Here is a 22,794-nt window from a genome sequence, read left to right as displayed (position 1 = left end):
CGACTATAACAAGAAGAAAACGAGACAGTCTTGGTGAACACTTCAGGTTCTTATCTAAGAATACAAGCATCTCTGCTTGTTCTGAGTACAGTCTGGTCCTCCTGTCATCCACGACGTGTGCTGCCGTACTGAACAGACCCTCGCTGTCCCCACTCGTATAAGGAGGGCACAGGTAGGATGAGGACTTTTATTGGTCCTCCAGAAAGCCAGTGGCCCAACATCTCTTGTGTTATGAGGTTCACAGAGATAAAGATTCACATCTGATGCTGCTGTCTCAAATATCGTTTTTATGTTTATTGTCAATTTCTTCATGCATTCTGCAGTTCTGTTGGTGGGGAGTTTCTTTGGATCTCTCTGCTGTCGTCTGTCACTCCGAGTGCGTCTATGGGGTCGAGACACCGGCACTAAGCAGTTTATGTGTTTGAGATTTGCAATCATCTGTGAAATGCATGTTCTTGTACCATTGTTTAAATTGGGGGATAAAAATCATTATGATAATAATATCTGTTACAGAATTCATAAATGTATAGTGACTATTCACACTCAATGCTTATTATGCATAATTAGTATTATTTTATTTTATTTTATTTACGTCTGAAAACTAGGCTTGTATCATTCTACCCAACAATCCAATAAGAGGGCCAAATACAATTTCTAACTAATTAACGTCCACTTGAAAATGATTTATATTTACTGTATGTACCAGCGCAGTAAAACTCTGCATCCCTTTCCTCGCATCTACCTAACCATTCACTGAAAGGTTAATAAAAAAGGACTTTACTCAAAACATCTAATGCCTGCTAAATTAATTATACAAATAAATCAGTCTTGAAACACTCACTGGCAGATGGAATTGTGGATCTAAATGATCTAGAAGGTGATATCTTCCAGAACTGAAAGTGGTTAGTTGTCCAGGCTTACGAATTCCACTGTGTTTGTGTCACAGTAAGTCTTTGGCGTTCTTGCTGTCAGTATTATAAGGTTGAGTTTCCTAAGTGCTACCATTATTGGAGGCCGAGTGAGAGTAGACGACTGAGGTAGACTAAGCTTGATGGTCGCCTCAGCCTTTGAACAGCTTGTTCTTCACACCAGTCCCTTTTGTGTTGACTTCTCAGATGCTGAATAAGGTTTGTATTGTTGAAAGTGTTAGCAGAGAATCCTCCATCACTGACTTCTTTTTACACAAATATTACAAACCACAAATTTGTTATCTCTTGTAGGAAGGCAATAAAACTGTTAGACTGGCAAGGATGTGTTTCTGTATTTTCGTAATGTTGGAACTTTGTCTTGAATGCTTTTTATCATTCAAGATCAGATGTTAAGATCAGCTAATTTGCTGATCACCGGTCAAGTCATTTGGAGTGAAAATTGGCTGATTTTGATTTGTGATCGTTTGATCAGATCAGGCCTGTCTTTCACATATGAGAGAAAGGTGGAGAAGTTGAACTGACAGCACCAGAACATGTAAAGACCACACATGGAGTGGCCAAACCATAAATGGCACCTCAGTGTGAGGAAGGAACGCCAACCAGTGTGCCACCACTTTATTTGTACTGTTTCATTTATTTTAAAAGGCGGGTAGTGGTTAGGAATTTGGACATCAAACCCTGAAGTTGCAGGTTCAAATTCCGCTATTGACACCATGTGACCTCGAGCAAGTCACGTGACCTGCCTGTGCTCCAGTTGGAAGAACAAGAGAAATGTAACCAATTGTGTCCCAAATGTTGTAAGTCACCTTGGATAATAATAAAATAGTTAAAATATTTGTGTTCTTTCAGGACAGGAGAATGGCAGCTTCTCTCCACCTTCATTTGGTCAGCCCTCTCCTCAAAACAAAGAGAAAGGTATGAAGAAATCAGCAAGAGGATCAGAGATCCTGACAGCAACCTTATTGCAGGGCACTTCTCTCCCTGCTACTGGAGTAACACAGACAGAAGCCATCAAAACAGATCAACAGCAAGTGGAGAAAGAAATCCAAATTCATACTGGAAAAAAATGTTGTTTGGAATGTGGCAAGCAATTCACACACAAAGGTGATCTTAATAGGCATATGAAGATTCACAGAGGAGAAAAACCTCATTGCTGTTCAGAATGTGGTAAGTCGTTCTTAAGGAGAAGCACTCTTCAGAACCATAAAAGAATCCACACAGGAGAAAAACCTTATTGCTGTTCAGAATGTGGTAAATCGTTCTCAAAGAAAAGCCATCTTCAGGACCACAGAAAAATCCACACGGGAGAAAAACCTCATTGTTGTCCAGAATGTGGTCAGTCGTTCTCAATGAGAAGCAGTCTTCAGAGGCACAGAATAATCCACACAGGAGAAAAACCTCATTGTTGTCCAGAATGTGGTAAGTCGTTCTCATGGAGAAGTGATCTTCAGTTGCACAAAAAAATTCACACAGGAGAAAAACCTCATTCCTGTCCAGAATGTGGTAAGTCCTTCTCATGTATAAGCTATCTTCAGAGGCACAGAAGAAGCCACCCAGGATAAAAACCTCATTCCTTTCCAGAATGAGATGAACAATTTTCTGACAAATGCAATTTTCAAAGGCACACAGAGATTGATACTGGAGTGAAGCCATATTGCTGTTCTCAATGTGGAAAAAGGTTTTAAACATTAGCTCTTTTCAAGTAAACACACAAACTCCAACTAAAGTGAAAATGCACTGTATGTTCTTAATGTGGCAAATGTTATGCAAGACAGAAAGGTCTTTATCCACATGCCAAAATCCATACTAAAGAAAAATCTCATTGCTTTTCTGAATGTGAGAAACGATTCTTATATTTAAGCACATTTCAGTGCCACATTAGAACTCATACTGGAGAGAAACCTTATTGTTGTCCTGAATGTGATAAGCAGTTCTCACAATAAACCATCATAAAAAGTCACATCAGATGTCACACAAGAGAGACACCTCACTTTTGTTTGGAATGTGGCAAACAATTGTCACACCTTGATTCTCTGTATAATCATATGAAAAGTCATAATGTAGAGAAGCCTTACAGTTGTACTGAATATGGAATGTGACTCTCATATAACTGTTCTCTTCACAATCATAAAATAATTCATTCTAGTAAGAAACAAAGCTGTTCTTACTGTGGCAAACTTTTCTCAGACAGCACGAATCCTTAAGATCACATGAGAATTCACTCTGGATAGAAACCTTAATGCTGTCCAGACTGTGGCAATCGATTCTCAGGTCCAAGTGCACTTAGGCGCCACAGAAGGATCCACACTGGAGAGAAGCAGTACACCTGTTCTGAATGTGGTAAAGGGTACTCTTCCAGAAAAAGTTTCCCTAGACACACACAAAGTCATATTGGAGTAAAGCCTGTCCCAGAAATGACAAATGATCTTTCCATTGGATCCTCAGGCAAAAATAATGAAGAAAAATCTTCTGAATGAGGTAAAGGACTTCTGTTTAAAGTAGTTAATAAGTACATAAGATTAGTGGAGAAAACACAGAAAGTGGCAAAAAGATCCTAAATGTAAGGTAACCTCAGAGCCATATATGAATTCACACTGGAATACAGCACATATTTCAGCAAAAATCTTCTTCAACAACTTATAGGTGCAAGAAAAAACCTCTTTGTTTTCCTAAATGTGGGTAACGCTTTTCAGACAGCAGTGGTCTTCATCGTCATAAATGACTGGCTTACTTTTGTTAAGCCTCTTAGCTGTTCTGAATGTTGAAAGTGGTCCTCCTGTATCATCCGTCATCAGCAACATCATAAGATTTCATGAAGGACTCAGAAACTGTACTGCCAGGACATCAGCCATACTGGGACTGATCATCTCTGCACCAGTGCTGTGACATAAGATGGTGAACAATACAAACACCAGACAACAGAATGAGGTAGCAACAGTACTGTGTGGTGATAACAACTTCAACCACAGAACACAACTGAAAAAGTTCAATTTAATAATAATAACTGGAGAAATCAAATCAAATCCACAGTGCAGTGGCAACTACCCCGAGGTGCCACTGGCAACAAGGGGAATATTTTTGTTTCGGAACTTTGGAGATGGGGCCTTATCTGAGTAACAATGAATTTGTACCATCTATGGGATGTCATCTGATGGCTGACGCCTGGGCTGAGTGCAGACAGCCATTCTTAACCCTGATAATGAAGAAGTCATTTAGTGACGTCAGCTGACAGCCAATGCTGTCCAATCAGATACTGGGGAGGGACAGTCGAGGAGGACAGGAGACTAAAAAGAGAGCCGTCACATGACAGACCGATGTAGAGGGGCTTTATAAGACTTTCACACTAATTTAGGTTATCATTTATAAATGATGAGTCTTTACAAACCAAACACATTCATCAGCTGTGTGTCAAGTGTGAGTCCAAAAGTGGGAATTTAAGAAGATCTAAATACAAATAAAATGAAACATTCAGGGTTCAAAGATACTGTAAATGTTTAAGACCTAAAGAGGGTGTCACAACAGCATGCTAGGGTTAGTATATAGAAGGAATATTATTTAAAATAATAATTTAAGGAGAAATGGGACACCATAATGAATGCAGAACACAATGAATATGAAATGAACTGATTTTATTTTCTGATATATTAGAGAAAAAGGGAAGACAAAGCAGAAACACACAGGGATCTCTGCTGACCCAGCTGTTAATTTGATAAATTAACCTAAAAATATAACAGATGTCACTTTGCTCCATGTCAGTATATCCTGTGGTGGTGTGTGAAGGACTCTCTATACTCCGAATGTGTTTGTTCAGGTTTCAGTTTGAGTTCAGCACCTTCTTCATATCGATACCCAAGACAACATTTCTTCACGTCGAGACTACAAGCTGGAGGCCACAGGAGCTCAATAAACTCAAACAGCAGGATGGATGATTAGAAAGCTCTGCTATGAGAGAGTGTCAGCTACACAAAGCTTCGGCTTCATTTACTTGACAGAAAACTCCAAAAAGCAGAAGTGGCCCCTTCTGTACCCCCACCACTGAATGTCACATTTGACCCCCTCACTACTCGCCGTTGGTTCGCTATGCTTGGACTTTCTGTATTTTGTAAGTTTATGTTTCGTTTTTTGGCTACACACTTTTTTCATTTCATGTGTGAGTATAGCTTGACTCTTACAAGGACTTATCTAAAAAGGGTACATTGGCCATGAAATGCAAGAAGGCAGAAAAACATGAAAAGTGGAAACCACAAAATTAAGATGTGACATTGATGAAATATGTTCAGTGGTAGTGGAAACGTGGACAAAATCAGAAAGGACAGCACAGAAAAGGCAGGTACCAACTGAAAACAAAAGAAGAAAGCTGATTGGTGGGAAGAACTGTCAGTCACTCCTGAGTGGACTGTTGAGGATAGCCTTCAGAGTTCATGTGTTTTTGATTTCAAATCTGTGACCATGCACTGAATAAGTCTGTTATTTATCTGTTAGCATGTTCTGAAACTGTAATGTCATCACAAAGATCACACAAACATGTAATGTGACATTTGTGATTAATCACTTTTGTTGATTTTTATGGCACCATTCATCAGCCCTGTATAAAGTGCCACTTCCAGATAGGCAACCCCACTGCACCCCATAGCACATTTGGAGTTTAGGACTGGAGCACAAAGTGGATGGCACTCTGAGAAGGACAGACTTGTAAGACGTGAACAAAGCCAGCTGCCCTCCCTGGTCTGTCTTCATTCAGAAGGACTCACCTGAGTGGTGGGATTGTTCTGCAGCGCTCCTGTTAGCCGACATTTCATCAGCTTGCTTTCTGTGTTTCATCTGATAACCAGCAGAGTTAATCAAAGATGAGCCAGGCCTGTTACAATGTGAACGTTCTTGACATTTTGGTTTGCTTTAAATGTTATTTCTGCTTCTTTACTTTTAGTTCTTGTAGGCCTTGTACATTACAGATTATTAATACATGAGCATTTGGTGTTAATAATGAATTGACAATTAATAAACTGTTTTTATTACTAAATTGTAAGTGTGTCCTGTTGCCATTTTGTATTTTTATCCTTCTTGACTGTGTTCCTAGGACGTGTTGCACTGTTGCCTCCCTAGAATTAAGTGCCACATCACCGACGCTCGGCCTCACACCCTTCATCACACGTGAAGCAGAATCCAAGATTGCTGATCCGACTGTTAATCCCATTCCCTGCTTTGCCAGTCCCTTGGCTGTGTGTGTATCGAGGTGTATGGCTGAAGCAAACCTCTCCTCAAGGAGTCTACAGCACCGGTCAGATGAATAACTTGACGCTTTGGGTTTAGAACTAAAACTGAGAATACGTCACGCTGGATATGCTGTGGACGAGTGAAAGGGAGTCCGGTGGGATAGACTGAGGTAATAAGGTAAGTACAGTTAGACATGTTCATAGTCATTTTATGTTTTAATATTTATTTATTTTTTATTTTTTGCCTTTGTTAAACAAGGTACAATATTGTGCTGTTTGTGTAGATAGATGGCTTCTCCTGAACGGTAACTCTTCATTACACACACACACACCTGCTTACCATCACCGTTATCAAGAACACACGAGGCACATGGAGACTTGACTGTTTCCTTGTTTAATTTAGATCAGGGGTGTCCAACATCGATCTTGGAGGGCTGCAGGTTTTCTTGCTAACCATTTTCTTAATTAATGGCCCATTTTTGCTGCTTATTAACTTTTTTGCCCTTCATTTTAATTGACTTGCTATTTAAGACTCAGACCCCTTATCTGTTTCTTTTATTCCTTAATTAACAACCAAACAGTAATTAAATACAAAATGACCCAACACATGACCAGATAACCTTTGCTGTCATACAGTATCAGAAAATAAAGAAAGATGAAGGTCTCGGTGACGCTGATCTGCTTTCTGCTGTGGTCAAACGAGAGCACAGCCATAGAATTAAATAACGAGTTCAATTAACAACAACAATCGGCTTCTAAATAAGAAACTGGTTAGAGTGAAACTGGTGGGAGTTTGATACCCCAACTGGTCATGTTGATACCCCCTGGCTGGACAATCGTTGGTTCACTTCATATCTCGTTTCTTTTGGCTGCCATTTAAGGAAATAAAGAAGCAATTCAAAGGATTCTTCAATTAACAAATGGAAGGGAAGGGACAAGAAGTCAATTAACAGCAGAAATTGGTTACTGATTAAGAAAGTGTCAGGAAGGAAAACCTGCAGCCGCTGCGGCCCTCTGGGGTCAGAGTTGGACACCCTGATTTAGATCAGGTATCAGCAAGAGTGAAAGGGAAGGTCTACAGGATGGTAGTGAGACCAGCTATGTTATATGGGCAGGAGACGGTGGCACTGACCAGAAAGCAGGAGACAGAGCTGGAGGTGGCAGAGCTAAAGATGTTAAGATTTGCATTGGGTGAGACGAGGATGGACAGGATTAGAAATGAGGACATTAGAGGGTCAGCTCAGGTGGGACGGAGGGAGACAAAGTCATAGAGGTGAGATTGTGTTGGTTTGGACATGTGCAGAGGAACATGCTGGGTATACTGGGAGAAGGATGTTAAGGATAAAGCTGCCAGGTAAGAGGAGAAGAGGAAGTTCCTAAGAGAAGGTTTATGGTTGTGGTGAGAGAGGACATGCAGGTGATGGGTGTGACAGAGCAAGATGATGAGGACAGAAAGATATGGAAGAAGATGATCTGCTGTGGTGACCCCTAACGGGAGAAGCTGAAAGAAGAAGACCAAGAAGACGTCTACCTGAGAGCTGCACATGACAACACAACCTCAAACACCCTGGCATTTTGGAATAGGCAGTTTTAAGGTTTAAGTGAGATCGGACTTTTGTGCCTTTTAGCCGTTTGTTTATATTGTTGTGAATTTCCCCTTGGGATTAATTATCTATCTATCTATCTATCTATCTATCTATCTATCTATCTATCTATCTATCTATCTATCTATCTATCTATCTATCTATCTATCTATCTATCTATCTATCTATATGTTTATATTTATTTGAAATCGATCTCCAGCTTGTCAGAGAAGGTGAAATTTCAGACCATTACTGCTTGAATGAATAAGAATCCTTTCAAACTGCCACTTGTGATTTTCCTCTGTCACCGGAGGGAGATCCCAACCTTCACTGAGAATTCATTTTTTTGAGAATTTCGGAATTTCCAGAATAGCAGGACTGACAAAGCTGGACACAAGAAGAAGGTGGTGAAGTTTAATGTCTAATGTGACGTCAAGTGACTCAGTAGAACACCAAACTCTCGTTAATATGGCTGACATCTGACTGACCCGTGAGTCCTCAGTGGATTGATTCAGAAATGATAGACCCCTTGAGATGACCAATGGAGGGAGGACACTCTGCAGTAGTCCCATCTGTCACTCGCTCCTACACATAGTCACTATTCCAGAGCTCCTGATACTTAGTCTATATAGTGCCTTTCAGCAGTGCTGCTCCAAAAGAATTTTAAACAGTTGACTTTCAATGACACTCGGGGTCATGCAGTTGTGAATCAACATGGAGACCCTTCTGGTCAGACAAGTATCTGTAGGTCTGAGGTGCACCCTGTGGAAGAAATCAACTTCTTAATTAAAGAAAGAAACTTTTCATCTACTAGGACAAGTCTGATAAAACCCCTTTGAGTCAGTAATCAGGCAGGAGGAAACTCGTCCATTGCATCTTTAATTTACTTCTCAGAAAATACCGAAGACGAAGCATTCATGTGTGGTATCCCTTCAATTAGTTGTCTTCCACCTTGATTTATTAGTTATTGTGATTGGTCTGTGCTGAGTTGGAACTTGGCCAATCACAGGGCTTCACTTTGAACATTATAGATTAGTTTGGTGGCGTCTGAGCAGTAGAGTGGGAGCTTTGTTTAAATGTGAAAGTTTGCGTAATTAATTATTAAACCCTATCTTCACATTTGTATAAGTTTGGATGAAATTAATACATAGAATTTGGACATCTTCATCCATCCCTGACCGGATGTGTGCAGTGGTTGTAATTTAACCCGAACCAACATAATTCTTCACTACACAACTTATTTAGCCCTCATTAAAAAGATGATTTCATAAGGAAAGGATGTTGCTGACAAAGTCAGGTGCTTTTTAGAAAGTTTGGCTCCAGATGAGCTTATCCAGCTGCTCATTCTTGTCAGTACTTGAATGATCTTAATTTTCACCTCTGGATGAATTCTCAAAGTTTCTTTTCAACATTTTTGTCTCATTAACGCAGAAATCCCGAGGCTTTCCCTAAACTGCAGAAGACGCTGTCGATTGCACTGATTTTGTTTTAAAGACAGTTGTGATTAGTTATACAGAGCTCGCTTTTACTCACATTGCTTTTTAGAAATCAATAATACAAATCAGCTACAGATCTGAGAATCACTGAGTAGTAAAAACGTATAATGAGGAGTGTCGTGCGCAGATACACGTCGGCTTTGGTGAAGCGTTTCTTAGCCTCTCTGATATGATCGACATGGGGTGACGCTGGATTGTTAGAATACGCGCTGCCTTACACAAAATATTCTTATTAATTTGTTACAGATTCTAGGTGGACAAGACTAAACAACAAGGAACGAGGTTACCCATGTGAATCGTTCATAATGTCTGCTAAACGTATTTATTAACTTACAGACAGGTACTGCATAGCTCTTTTAAAAAGTCCTTTTTAACTTTGGGCAGGGACCATACGCGAGCCCCAACTAGGATTTAAACTCTTTACGCCTCTTTGAATATGCAAATCAATATAAATAGCCTTCTGTGAAAAGACAATGGAAAAAGCACAGGGGAAAATATAAGAATTTCAGCGAATACCAAGTGGAGGCAAAGGAAAAACGTAATATTTGTTGGTTTAAACAGTGTTATAATCAACAAAAGAAAGTTAATCGAGTGTCTCAGGGACAGACCCTACAAAAGGTTGGCATTGATTTGAGGCAAGATTGCTTTTCACATGGCCAACTATATGTTGCATGCTCAAGAGTAAGCTCAGCGCACAGCTTGGTCATATTACAACCGGAGGGGCGAACTGACAACGTGGTATACAAAGAGATCCTTAACAAATAATTATTGGTACATTTTCCCTCAGTTTATTATTTAAAATTTTAAAGCAGTACTTCACCGCTGCGAAGCGCAGGTATTTTGCTAGTATATATATATATATATATATATATATATATATATATATATATATATATATATATATATATATTATATTAGAGATATATATGTGTATATATACATATAATATATATATATAGAGAGAGATATATATGTGTGTGTATGTGTATATATACTGTATATTATCTATATCTATAAAGGAGAGTTGGGATCCGTGTGGCTGTGTTTGGGTATCCATCAATAAGGGCGCGCACATAAAGGCGACCTTCAAAAGGGTGACATCAATTGGGCGCAGCGAATAAAGGCAAACGCAACAAAATTACAGAAAATTTATTAGATAAAGGCAATGATTGAACGAATAAAAAGGTGAAAGCAAGAATATTAAAACATCCAATTAATTAATGCATGAACTTCTAACGAACTACTTCTAACGAACTATTTCTAAAGCTCTCTATATTTCGTTGTTTTCAAAATTACAGAAAATTAGATTAAGGCAATGACTGAATGTATAAAAAGGTGAAAGCAAGTTACACTTGAAGCTGTAGATTATGTGCAATGCCACGTAGATATTCGAGATGCGGTCTATTAGCATAATCAAGGACAATTAAAATAATTTGCTCCAAAGGTCATCCTTTTGAAGCTCGCCTTTATTTACGCGCGCCTTTATTCGCCGCGCCCAATTGAGGTCGCCCTTTTGAAGGTCGCCTTTTTGTGCGCGCCCTTATTGAATAGAACCGGTTTTCCGACCAGCCCTGTAACAATACGCTACACAAACGGACCTGCTTGTTTTTTAATACTTTCTGAGAGCGCTTAGTATTGCACGGTACCTGAAAGTCGATTCAACTAACATCTTTAATACACTCTGGTATAATTCGTACCCTACCAGTAAAGTATGATATTATCTAATATTAATAAAGCTTGCAACAAACTCAATGCCATCTTGCTTTCAAACTCTGTCTTATTGTTCCTTCCTCGGACAGCTTTCATAAAGATTTATTCAAAGTCCTCCATTCCTTCGAGCGCCGACAATAACAATGATTGGCGTATCGAAACTGACATCAAAGGGCATTCCGTGATATGAAGGGCGTTCCGTGTCTGACGTCATAGGTATTGGGGGCTGCAGCCAGACCTTCTCCACACGCCCACTGCAAGGATGAACTGCCTGCTTATTGGAAGGCAAATTCACCGAAGCAACGGCCGCTGTAAGAATGACAGTAATTATTGTTACTTGGGACAAGGAGAAATGTCTTTTAGTCTCAGACTTATGCTATCTAACCTTTTAAAATTAACGTAACTAATTTCTAAGCACCTTGCCAAAAAAAGTTACTGTTTCAAAAGGCTGCTGAATACGTTTTATTTTTTCCTCAAGTGTCACATTATAATGAAAGTAAAAAGGCATATTATTATTATTCCCGTGTGTCAAACATACATCATGAGAACAGTAATGTTAAGAGACACCGTTACCTTCTTACTGTTCACTCAAATACGTGGACGTTATAGCTGGAGATTTCCAATTAGCAAACTACTCATGAGGGACATCTCATTAATACAGAATTAACAGGCGTCATGGTAGAGCACAGTCCTAACAAGAGTCAGGGGCGAGGCAGGAACAATCCCTGGACAGGACGTCAGCCCATCGCAGGGTGAGCCCACTCACAACAGCCAATGGAGTGCGGCAGGAAGACGGAGCACCGGAAGGAAACCCACATGGACATGGAGAGAACATGAAGGCTCTGGGCAGGGAGGACTTGAGATCTGAACTCTGGCCACCTTGGTGAGACCGCCGCCATTATTGGTCCTTTCTTTGAAACTTTTTAATTTTGTTTTGTTTTTAGTCATGTTTTAATCAAACATATTATATATAGTTATAAAGATAATAATTTGTAATTATGAAGATTTACTATTTATTAATTTAACGTGGCTTAAAATGATTTATTCTGATTCTTAGAAAACACAAACGGACTTTGCAGTTATTGGTACTTGTACAGCTTTTTCTTTCTTTGTTTCATTTTATTTTTTACATTTTTACAGCCCTGAACATGAGAACGTTTAATGTAATGTTTAGGCTGTAAATGTAGCGGCCAAGATTGATTCCTGGGTTATTAGAGGATGATCGTGATCGCCATTTACAATTCTGACAAATGGTGATGAATGAAGAAAGACAAGGCAGTGGCATCACTGATAAAATTACGAGTACAGACGAAGCTCAATTTAAAGTTTCAGGAGCTGTAAATCGGCACAACTGTGCCTGCTATTACACAGAAAATCCTCACGTAATGATGGAAGAACAGCTGAATCAGCCGGGGGTCACAGTTTGGGGGGTCTTTCATGTAAAGGGTGTGAGTGCCGTATAGGAGGAATAGCCTGGCCAGAATGGCGCTGAATCGATAACCTGCTCAAAAGAGGAGAATAAAGGATGGAATGGAGGAGGTGGAGTATCAAGAGCAGTTCATTCACAATGAAAGTAACAACACATTCCACCTGATTAATTTAATATTTAATCATTTAAATCCCTAAATCATTACCATAACAACAAATGAAATTGTCAATCAAACGTTTAGTTTTGTTTTGTTATACACAAGAAACAAGACACACGTTTATTTTTGATACATCATTAGGGGGTCTGTGCCCCCTGACGGGCTATGGTTGCCCAGCCCCCATCTCACCCCCCCCAAAATAGCTCTCCTTGCTCACCATTGGTCCATATTTTTTTTAAATGAAAAAACAAAAAGCAAAAACTCTAACAATATTTCACAAAGGGAGGACCCCCAGACGCTAAACCTGTGATCTCCTTAATATGAGACCCCAACACTTCCATTGTGCTCTAAAAAACAAGGAGACTGAAATAAATGAAAAGAAGTCAATGAGCAGCAGACATTGGTGACTGATGAAGGCGATGATTAGAATGAAAACCTGCAGCCACAGTAGCCCCCCAGGACCAGAGTTGGACACCCCTGATGTACACACATGTAAAGTGACAAACAGGGCACCTCACCAAAGAGCTGATGGCTTCTTATAAGTCATCCCCTGTGAAAGACCCCCAATGTCGGCCACTGTGACCCTGCAGCTCTTCTCTTCATGTAGGACTGAAGCCTCTGGAGAGTCAGACTCTGTGAAAGGTTGTGCTTGGACACAAAGTCACAGAGAGATAGAAATATGAAGACCCCTCAGGCACAGGATGACTAAAGCCTTTAAAGACACTCAGCACATTGTGTTCTGCTCATTCTTGGTGGGCTCTGCAGCTGAACTCTTCATAGCCGACTTCTCTGACTGAGAGGACCTGAAGACTCTCTGTGGTGAAGAGGAACAGCCGAGACATAAAGTGAGAGCTGGTGAGTCTACCAAAAGTCTTTAAACACCAGTGAGCCCAGTGTGCTGACAAGATGTACCAGTGGATATGGTGGGCACTGAGTGGTGCTTTAGTGGGCTTCAGCAGGTCACTGCTCGTCAGTTTGTGTCACATTTGAACTGTCCTGTTCTAGTAATTACTGCAAAGTGAATGGACTGATGTCACCAAACACCGTCTTCACTGTCCCCATTCTGCTGTTTTCATGTGCAGGTCATGAAGCTCCAAATGTCCTCCTGCAGTCGTCTGAACCTCTGAGCGCTGAGGAGTTTTTACAGGTGAGTTTGTGTTCTTATTGATTTGGTGGTCCTGATGAGCATCTGTGACACTTCATGTCCTCTCCTGCTGTGACTCTGTGTGTGTCACTGTGTCACACAAGTGCTGGCCCACTTTCATTCATCTCACTTGATGTTATTTTCTCCTTTCTCTGTCCTCTTGTCTTTTTCCACTCTTTATTTTCTCTATTTCTATCACTCTCTTATCTCTCTCTGTTTCTAATTCACGTTCCTGCTTTCCTAACGTATCACATTTTGAGAATGAAAGATGAGAATGTGAGATCTGCAGTGTTGTGCAGAGGGAATTGGGACAATTCTGACTTGAAGTCTGTGACAGTGATGGGCTGATTCTGGTGTGGCGATGGCCGCTCTGGGTCGTTGGCTGCTGCCTCTCACCTGACTGAGCTGTGCAGTCTTTACAAACAGATTTGGGCTCAGGGCTCCAGTCACATATGGAAGAATGAATTAGCATGTGGCGTGGAGATATCTGACCTGATGAGGCCCGAGTGGATTTGACTGTAAGGGTAGCATCTTGACATGGCAGCAGACAGAAATTCAGCTCCCTCTATTCCTATGTGAGGAAAGACCTAATCACTTATCATGACATTACACCGTAACGGGCTAAGGACCCTGCCTGGCCGAGGTCCATTTTATACCTCATTCCTTTGTCAATAAATCAACCAAGTCTGAATAGCGTAGACCTCCCAGATGAGAGGCTCAGAATGAAATGATCCGATAGATAGATAGATAGATAGATAGATAGATAGATAGATAGATAGATAGATAGATAGATAGATAGATAGATAGATAGATAGATACTTTATTAATCCCCAAGGGAAAAGCCAAGCAAAATGACACCTTTTATTGGCTAACTAGAAAGATTACAATATGCATTAATCCCCAAGGGGAAATTCACATACTCCAGCAGCAGCAGCATACTGATAATAACAATATTAATTAAAGAGTGATAAAAATGCAGTGCTGGTTATAAAATGCAAGGTGGAGAGTGCGAGGCAGGTATAACAGTCTATAATCGTGTATAATGTTAACGTTTACCCCCCCAGGTGTGGTATAGTAACGATCTCCTCAGTCTGTCAGTGGAGCAGGACGGTGACAGCAGTCTGTGGCTGAAGCTGCTCTTCTGTCTGGAGATGATCCTGTTCAGTGGATGCAGTGGATTCTCCATGATTGACAGGAGTCTGCTCAGTGCCCGTCGCTCTGCCACAGATGTTAAACTGTCCAGCTCCATGCCAACAATAGAGCCTGCCTTCTTCACCAGTTTGGCCAGGCGTGAGGCGTCCTTCTTAATGCTGCCTCCCCAGCACACCAGCATGTAGAAGAGGGCGCTAACCACAACTGTCTGGTAGAACATCTGCAGCATCTTATTGCAGATGTTGAAGGACGCCAGCCTTCTAAGGAAGTATAGTCGGCTCTGTCCTCTCTTGCACAGAGCATCAGTATTGGCAGTCCAGTCCAATTTATCATCCAGCTGCACTCCCAGGTATTTATAGGTCTGCACCCTCTGCACACAGTCACCTCTGATGATCACAGGGTCCGTGAGGGGCTTGGGCCTCCTAAAATCCACCACCAGCTCCTTGGCTTTGCTGCTGTTCAGGTGTAGGTGGTTTGAGTCACACCATTTAACAAAGTCCTTGATTAGGTTCCTATACTCCTCCTCCTGCCCACTCCTGATGCAGCCCATGATAGCAGTGTCGTCAGAGAACTTTTGCACGTGGCAGGACTCCGAGTTGTATTGGAAGTCCGATGTATATAGGCTGAACAGGACCGGAGAAAGTACAGTCCCCTGCGGCGCTCCTGTGTTGCTGACCACAATGTCAGACCTGCAGTTCCCGAGACGCACATTGAGGTCTGTCTGTAAGATAATCCACAATCCATACCACCAGGTATGAATCTACTCCCATCTCTGTCAGCTTGTCCCTAAGGAGCCTAGGTTGGATGGTGTTGAAGGCGCTAGAGAAGTCCAGAAACGTAATTTTTACAGCACCACTGCCTCTGTCCAAGTGGGAGAGGGATCGGTGTAGCATGTAGATGATGGAATCCTCCGCTCCCACCTTCTCCTGGAATGTGAACTGCAGAGGGTCGAGGGTGTGGCAGACCTGTGGCCTCAGGTGGTGAAGCAGCAGCTGCTCCATGGTCTTCATCACATGTGACATCAGGCAACAGGCCTGAAGTCATTCAGCTCACTAGGACATGATACCTTTGGGACTGGGGCGATGCAAGATGTTTTCCAAAGCCTTGGGACTCTCCCCTGTTCCAGGCTCAGGTTGAAGATGTATTGTAGAGGACTTCCCAGCTCCAGTACACAGACCTTCAGCAGTCATGGCAATACTCCATCTGGACCCATTGCTTTGCTGGCACAAAGTCTCCTCAGCTCTCTGCTTACCTTGGCTTCTGTAATTGTGGGTGGGGGGAAACTCTCTCCTGTGCTGGTATCGGCAGAAGGATGGGTGGAGGATGCAGTACTCTGAGGTGAGAGTGAGAGTGGGTTAGGGTGGTCAAACCTGTTAAAGAAGTTGTTCATCTGGTTTGCTCTCTCCACGTCTCTCTCGATGGGGGCACCCCTCTTCAAGCTGCAGCCACTGATGATCTTCATCCCATCCCACACTTCTTCATGCTGTTATTCTGCAACTTCTGCTCCAGCTTTCTCCTGTACTGCTCCTTCGCTGCCCTGAGCTTGATTTGGAGTTCCTTCTGCAAGCGCTTGAGGTCATGCTGATCACCGCCTTTAAAAAGCCCTTTTCTTCTGGTTCAAAAGGCCTTTGATGTCACTTGTAATCCATGGCTTGTTTTTAGCATAGCAGTGTACTGTTCTTACTGGAACTACAATGTCCATACAGAAGTTGATGTAGTCAGTAGTGCAGTCAACAACCTCCTCAGTATTCTCACTATAAGATCCCTGCAGGATATCCCAGTCTGTAGTTTCAAAACAGTCTCTCAGAGCCTGCTCTGCCTCAGGGGACCACTTCCTGAAGGAGCGTGTGGTTACAGGTAGGACCCTCACTCTTGGTTTGTAGTGAAGCTGAAGCAGAAACAGGTTATGATCTGCTTTCCCAAGCACAGGCAGCGGGGTGGCGCTGTATGCGTCTTTAACGTTTGCATACAGTAGGTCAATAGTCCTATTTCCCCGGGTGTTAAAGTCCACATAGTGGGAGAAGGCAGGTAATGTTTTGTCCTGCGTCACATGGTTAAAGTCTCCAGCGATTAGCACAAGCGCATCGGGGTGCTGTGTTTGTAACTTAGCAACAGCAGAATGGATGATGTCACTCGCTGTCTCCACATCCGCCCGAGGAGGGATGTACACGATGACAATAATGACGTGTCCAAACTCTCTGGGCAAGTAGTAGGGACGTAAAGTTACGGCCAACAGTTTGATGTCCCTGCAGCAAGTGGAGACTTTGACGTTAACATGTCCATAGTTACACCATCGTGTATTAACATAGAGAGCGAGTCCTCCTCCTTTGTGCTTCCCACGGGTATTTGCATCTAACTGTGCTAATCCCGGGTAGCTCCACGTTAGCATCTGGATGTTAGTTGTTAGCCACGTTTCACAAAAACACAACAAACTGCATTCTCTGTAGGTCCTGACATTTTTCACCAGTGCAGCCAGTTCGGCTGGTAGTGAGATCAAATTTCCCAGGATCACAGAAGGCACCGAAGGCTTTTATCGCCACTTTCTCGCAAGGCGCTTAGCCTTTAGCTTAGCTCTGGCTATGCTGCCACGATACGACCTTCTTACCTCGTCCGGTAAATATGGAACCACACCAGCGCGGGCCTTAGTTCTCAGTGCTTGAGGTTGACTACTTGAATAGACGAGTCTCGGCATGTAAAAATCCATGTCCAAGTAGTAAAAAGTGTCTAGGAAACGAGTCCACATAAAAGAAAGTGGTAGGAGTGATCAGACCAATAGAGAAAAAGGTAGAAAGATAAAGAAGATAAAGTCGTACACGAAGCTGCTGGAAAGGCTGCCACTCACGGAGGCGCCTAACTACAATTACAATATTCTGTAACTTGAATGATTGAAGTCCTTCCTTTCACAACACATCATCGGCTTTTCAATATCAAACAACACAGCACTTAAGAAGTTCTTTATTCCCCTCTGCTCTCATAATGTCTTGTTAGTACAGAGTCTCTAGTCCTTCTACCTCTCCAAACTACTTTGATAATTACATCCATCACTCTTCTTCTTCTTCTTCTTCTTCTTCTTCTTCTTCTTCTTCTTCTTCTTCTTCTTCTTCTTCTTCTTCTTCTCAATTAACCGTACACTCCATTATTGTACACATATGAAATGTCATTGTTGGTGGTCTGTAACTTGAATTCATGAACCTCCTGCACTCTTTTGATTTGAGTCAGCATGATATCTAGCTAACACACAAAGGGGGGACATACATTGGATTGAGAGAATCCTAAAGGGTTAATATACTGATAGATAAAATTAATGAAAAGTGAACTGTTAAAAATGGCTTCTTTTCAATAAATCAATTGATTACACCAAGTGCAGAATGGAGCTGCCAGAAAATAAAATAGGAAAATAAAATCCAAGCACATCTCTCCAGTTTTGATGGCACTACACTGGTCACCTGTGTCATTTAGAATTCACTTTAAAATACTGCTAATGGTTTACAAAGACTTAAATTATCTCACCCCTTCATATATTTAGGAATGCCTCTCACCTTACACTCCAAATAGTAACCTTAGATCTTCAAATGAGTGCCTGCTTAGAATTCAAAAAGCTAAACTTAAAAGAAGTGGTGAGGTGGCCTCCTGCTGTTGTGCACCTAAAATCTTGAATAGCTTACTGATAGGCTAATATGGTGGAGTATTTTAAAAAATTGCTGACAAACCCTCATCCTTGTTTGTCTGACTGATTCTCTCTGCCTGCCTCTCCTCAGACTGACGATGGCTGAAGCCCATCTGTTTGTGTCACAGGACGAGTTCACCTGCTCGGGGTGTCTGGACACCCTGACTGACCCCGTCACCATCCCCTGTGGTCATAGTTTCTGTCTGAAGTGCCACACGGACTGCTGGGATCAGAACCAACTGTTCAGCTGTCCTCAGTGCAGAGAGAAATTCAAGAAGACAGGACTCAGGTCTCCTCCATCTCAGAAATATGCTGGCCCTGGAGATGTGGAGTGTGACGCCTGTACTGGGAAGAAGTTTAGAGCAGTGAAGTTGTGTCTGACCTGCCCGGCCTCCTACTGTAAGACTCACCTTCAGCCTCACTTTCAGATAGCAGCATGGAAGGACCACAAGCTGGTTGATCCTGATGGAAATCTAAAGGAGAAACTCTGTGTGAAACATCAGAAAATTCTCGAAATATTTTGTGAAACTGATGATGCCTTTATCTGCACGATGTGTGGAGTGACTGAACATAACGGTCATAAGATGGTCAAGCTGGAGATGGAAAGAAAAGATAAAGAGGTGAGTGGAGTTTAGTTTTCAATTGATATAAACTAAATAACAGGAGTTACTTTCCAAGGACAGTACTGAGCAGGAGCCTCTCCTGTTAATCCACGGACAGTCGAGTGAGCCGAGTGAGCTCATCACACTGAGCTGAGGTTCTTTGCACTCTAATCAGTTTTTCTTTTGAGTATCTGAGGCACTGGTGGGCAAACTACAGTCTGCAGACCAGAGCGGCCCCTGGCAGAGGTGTGAATGGCACGTGGGCTACTCATAGAAATATCTGACTTTCCAGCCCTCATGAGGTGTCCTTAAGATGGAGATGCAGCAGTTGGTTGGTGTAAGTGTAGTTAGTCACCATGCAGTGTCCTCAAAAACATAATTCAGTACCCCGAGCTTTCACCACAGGAATGGAGAGAGTCTGTAGTGCGGTGACATGGATGGTAAGTGTGTTTAGCTGCACATTTGACTTTGGGTGTTTTTATTTAATTTGTGTTTGCTGATCTCAGGCCTTTTTAGAAACACGTTCTAGTCACATGTCACCCAATCAATACTGAACTACAGAAGCAAGTCTAAGATTCTTACAATAACTTCAACTGAGAATTTTCAATGTTGTATTGCTGTATTTATATTCTCCTTTGAATTAAAATGAACTGACTGATTATTCTCCCTAATGTATGATTGTGAGGTGAACTCTGACCTTTAACAATGTGATAAAACCCCACCAAGTCCAGCAGGTGTGTCATTAACTTGTGAAGGTGTTCATTTGAACATCTGTGCTAGGGTGTCCAGCTCCAGTCCTGGAGGGCTACGGTGGCTGCAGGTTTTCATTCTCACTCTTTTCTAAATTAGTGACCAGTTATTGCTACTAATTAACTTGTCTTGCTTTCATTTTAAATGACTTGCTATTTAAGACTCGGACCCCTCAATTGTTTTATTCTTTCCTTGATTAGCAGCCAAATAACAATGGGATACAAAATGAGTCAACACATGACCAGCAACTCGAGTCCATCATATAATATCTGACAATAAAGAAAGGTGAAGGTCTCAGTGATGTTGATCTGCTCAGGTCCACAGAACATTTGGGCTTTTAGCAGAAAGAAAATCAACAGTTTTGGAAACGTCTGCTGTGGCAGAATTAGAGCAGCAACAAGCAACAGAATGAAATAATAAGTTTAATTAACTAGAAGAATTGGCTTCTAATTAAGAAACTGTTTGGAGTTTGAGGCTCTTACTTAGCCTCACATCTCACTTTTGTTGGCCGATATTTTGGAAAAAAATAAGGAAATTTAGAGGATTTAGTGTTAAATAATAACTCAATTAAAATGAGTGGAAAAGAAGTCAACAAACAGCAGAAATTGGCCCTCTAGTGGACACCCGCCATATTACACACATGGGAAAGGGGGGAGAAAAGAATACAGTGCAGTGTAAAAGAAATAAGAATAAAGTAAAAACACAAGAATAAAATACCTGAAATAAAGAACTTTAAATATTATATCTAAAACTAATTAAGATTTAAATTAATTAAGAGCAAAATAAGGGTGACACGATCACACAGTCACATGACCTTCAGTGCTGACAGCTGAGCTGATTCTTCTGTAGCCAAACTGCCCCCTCTAGTGGCCACTCTCAATATTAAATGAATGGCAAGGCTGAGGGGGAGGAAAGATTTGGGTTTGATCAAATGGATATTTAGTGCAGATCTCTTAATATTGTCATTACCTTTAAGGACAGTGCAGCTTTGTTAGGTTATGGAAGATTCTCTATGGGAAAAGAACTTTTATTTGAATTAAGCTTTTTAATAATAATTATGTACAGTGCATCCAGAAAGTATTCTCAGCACATCACTTTTTCCACATTTTGTTATGTTACAGCCTTATTCCAAAATTGATTAAATTCATTTTTTTCCTCAGAATTCTGCACACAACACCCCAAAATGACAACATGAAAAAAGTTTACTTGAGGTTTTTGCAAATTTATTAAAAATAAAAAACTGATAAATCCCATGTATAGAAGTATTCACAGCCTTTGTCGATGCCCCTTTGGTAGCCATTACTGCCTCAAGTCTTTTTGAATATGATGCCACAAGCTTGGCACACCTATACTTGGCTAGTTTCGCCCATTCCTCTTTGCAGCACCTCTCAAGCTCCATCAGGTTGGATGGGAAGCGTCGGTGCACAGCCATTTTAAGATCTCTCCAGAGATGTTCAATCGGATTCAAGTCTGGGCTCTGGCTGGGCCTCTCAAGGACATTCACAGAGTTGTCCTGAAGCCACTCCTTTGATATCTTGGCTGTGTGCTTAGAGTCGTTGTCCTGCTGAATGATGAACAGTCGCCCCAGTCTGAGGTCAAGAGTGCTCTGGAGCAGGTTTTCATCCAGGATGTCGCTGTACATTGCTGCAGTCATCTTTCCCTTTATCCTGACTAGTCTCCCAGTCCCTGCCGCTGAAAAACATCCCCACAGCATGATGCTGTCACCACCATACTTCACTGTAGGGATGGTATTGGCCTGGTGATGAGCGGTGCCTGGTTTCCTCCAAACGTGATGCCTGGCATTCACACCAAAGAGTTCAATCTTTGTCTTATCAGACCAGAGAAATTTCTTTCTCATGGTCTGAGAGTCCTTCAGGTGCCTTTTGGCAAACTCCAAGCGGGCTGCCATGTGCCTTTTACTAAGGAGTGGCTTCCATCTGGCAACTCTACCATACAGGCCTGATTGGTGGATTGCTGCCGAGATGGTTGTCCTTCTGGAAGGTTCTCCTCTCTCCACAGAGGACCTCTGGAGCTCTGACAGAGTGACCATCGAGTTGTTGGTCACCTCCCTGACTAAGGCCCTTCTCCCCTGATCGCTCAGTTTAGATGGCCGGCCAGCTCTAGGAAGAGTCCTGGTGGTTTCGAACTTCTTCCATTTACAGATGATGGAGGCCACTGTGCTCATTGGGGCCTTCAAAGCAGCAGAAAATTTTCTGTAACCTTCCCCAGATATGTGCCTCGAGACAATCCTGTCTCAGAGGTCTACAGACAATTCGTTTGACTTCATGCTTGGTTTGTGCTCTGACATGAACTGTCAACTGTGGGACCTTCTATAGACAGGTGTGTGTCTTTCCAAATCATGTCCAGTCAATTGAATTTACCACAGATGGACTCCAATGAAGCTGCAGAAACATCTCAAGGATGATCAGGGGAAACAGGATGCACCTGAGCTTAATTTCGAGCTTCACAGCAAAGGTTGTGAATACTTATGGACATGTGCTTTCTCAATTTTTTTTATTTTTAATAAATTTGCAAAAACCTCAAATAATCTTTTTTCACGTTGTCATTATGGGGTGTCGTGTGTAGAATTCTGAGGAAAAAAATGAATTTAATCCATTTTGGAATAAGGCTGTGACATAACAAAATGTGGAAAAAGTGAAGCGCTGGGAATACTTTCCGGATGCACTGTATTAACAAATACAAATCTAATAATCTACAGTATATCTATAAAGGAGAGTTGGGATCCGTGTGGCTGAGTTCGTGTGTTTGTGGAAGGATGGAGAGTTAAGGCGGGCGTTGGAGTCACGTGATCATCTCCCCTCCCACTCACCTCATTTCATTCACTTCATTTCGCTCCGAGCTGAGCTCCACAGCTGACGCGGTTAGTCCTTTCTCCTTTACTGATTTACTGTTTAGTAGACGCGGTACTTACTGAATTGTATTTTTTCCTTTAGTGTTTCTT

General features: G+C 41.7%; 3 protein-coding genes across 8 annotated transcripts in view; 2 read left to right on the top strand and 1 right to left on the bottom strand.

The window, feature by feature from the left end:
* LOC114641539 (zinc finger protein 501-like) overlaps positions 1-2,896 on the top strand; it is a 419,195-nt gene extending 416,299 nt beyond the window's left edge. For 4 of the 5 annotated variants that reach the window (XM_051927949.1, XM_051927948.1, XM_051927951.1 and 1 more), the window contains exon 3: positions 2,517-2,896. In XM_051927949.1, the coding sequence (XP_051783909.1) occupies positions 2,517-2,614 (98 nt within the window). In that variant the 3' untranslated portion in view covers positions 2,615-2,896. Of the gene's footprint in view, positions 1-1,778 lie in introns of all 5 variants that reach the window. The other variant, XM_051927952.1, reaches the window with a different exon arrangement.
* LOC114641514 (gastrula zinc finger protein XlCGF7.1-like) overlaps positions 1-22,794 on the bottom strand; it is a 688,851-nt gene that overhangs the window by 345,974 nt on the left and 320,083 nt on the right. The gene's annotated exons all lie outside the window — the stretch shown is intronic.
* Positions 1-22,794, top strand: part of LOC114641540 (tigger transposable element-derived protein 1-like) — a 769,935-nt gene that overhangs the window by 584,592 nt on the left and 162,549 nt on the right. The window lies entirely within an intron of this gene.

The sequence above is a fragment of the Erpetoichthys calabaricus genome, chromosome 5 (assembly GCF_900747795.2).
Source record: "Erpetoichthys calabaricus chromosome 5, fErpCal1.3, whole genome shotgun sequence".
Lineage (NCBI taxonomy): Eukaryota > Metazoa > Chordata > Cladistia > Polypteriformes > Polypteridae > Erpetoichthys > Erpetoichthys calabaricus.
This window is presented reverse-complemented; position numbering and strand designations above follow the sequence as displayed.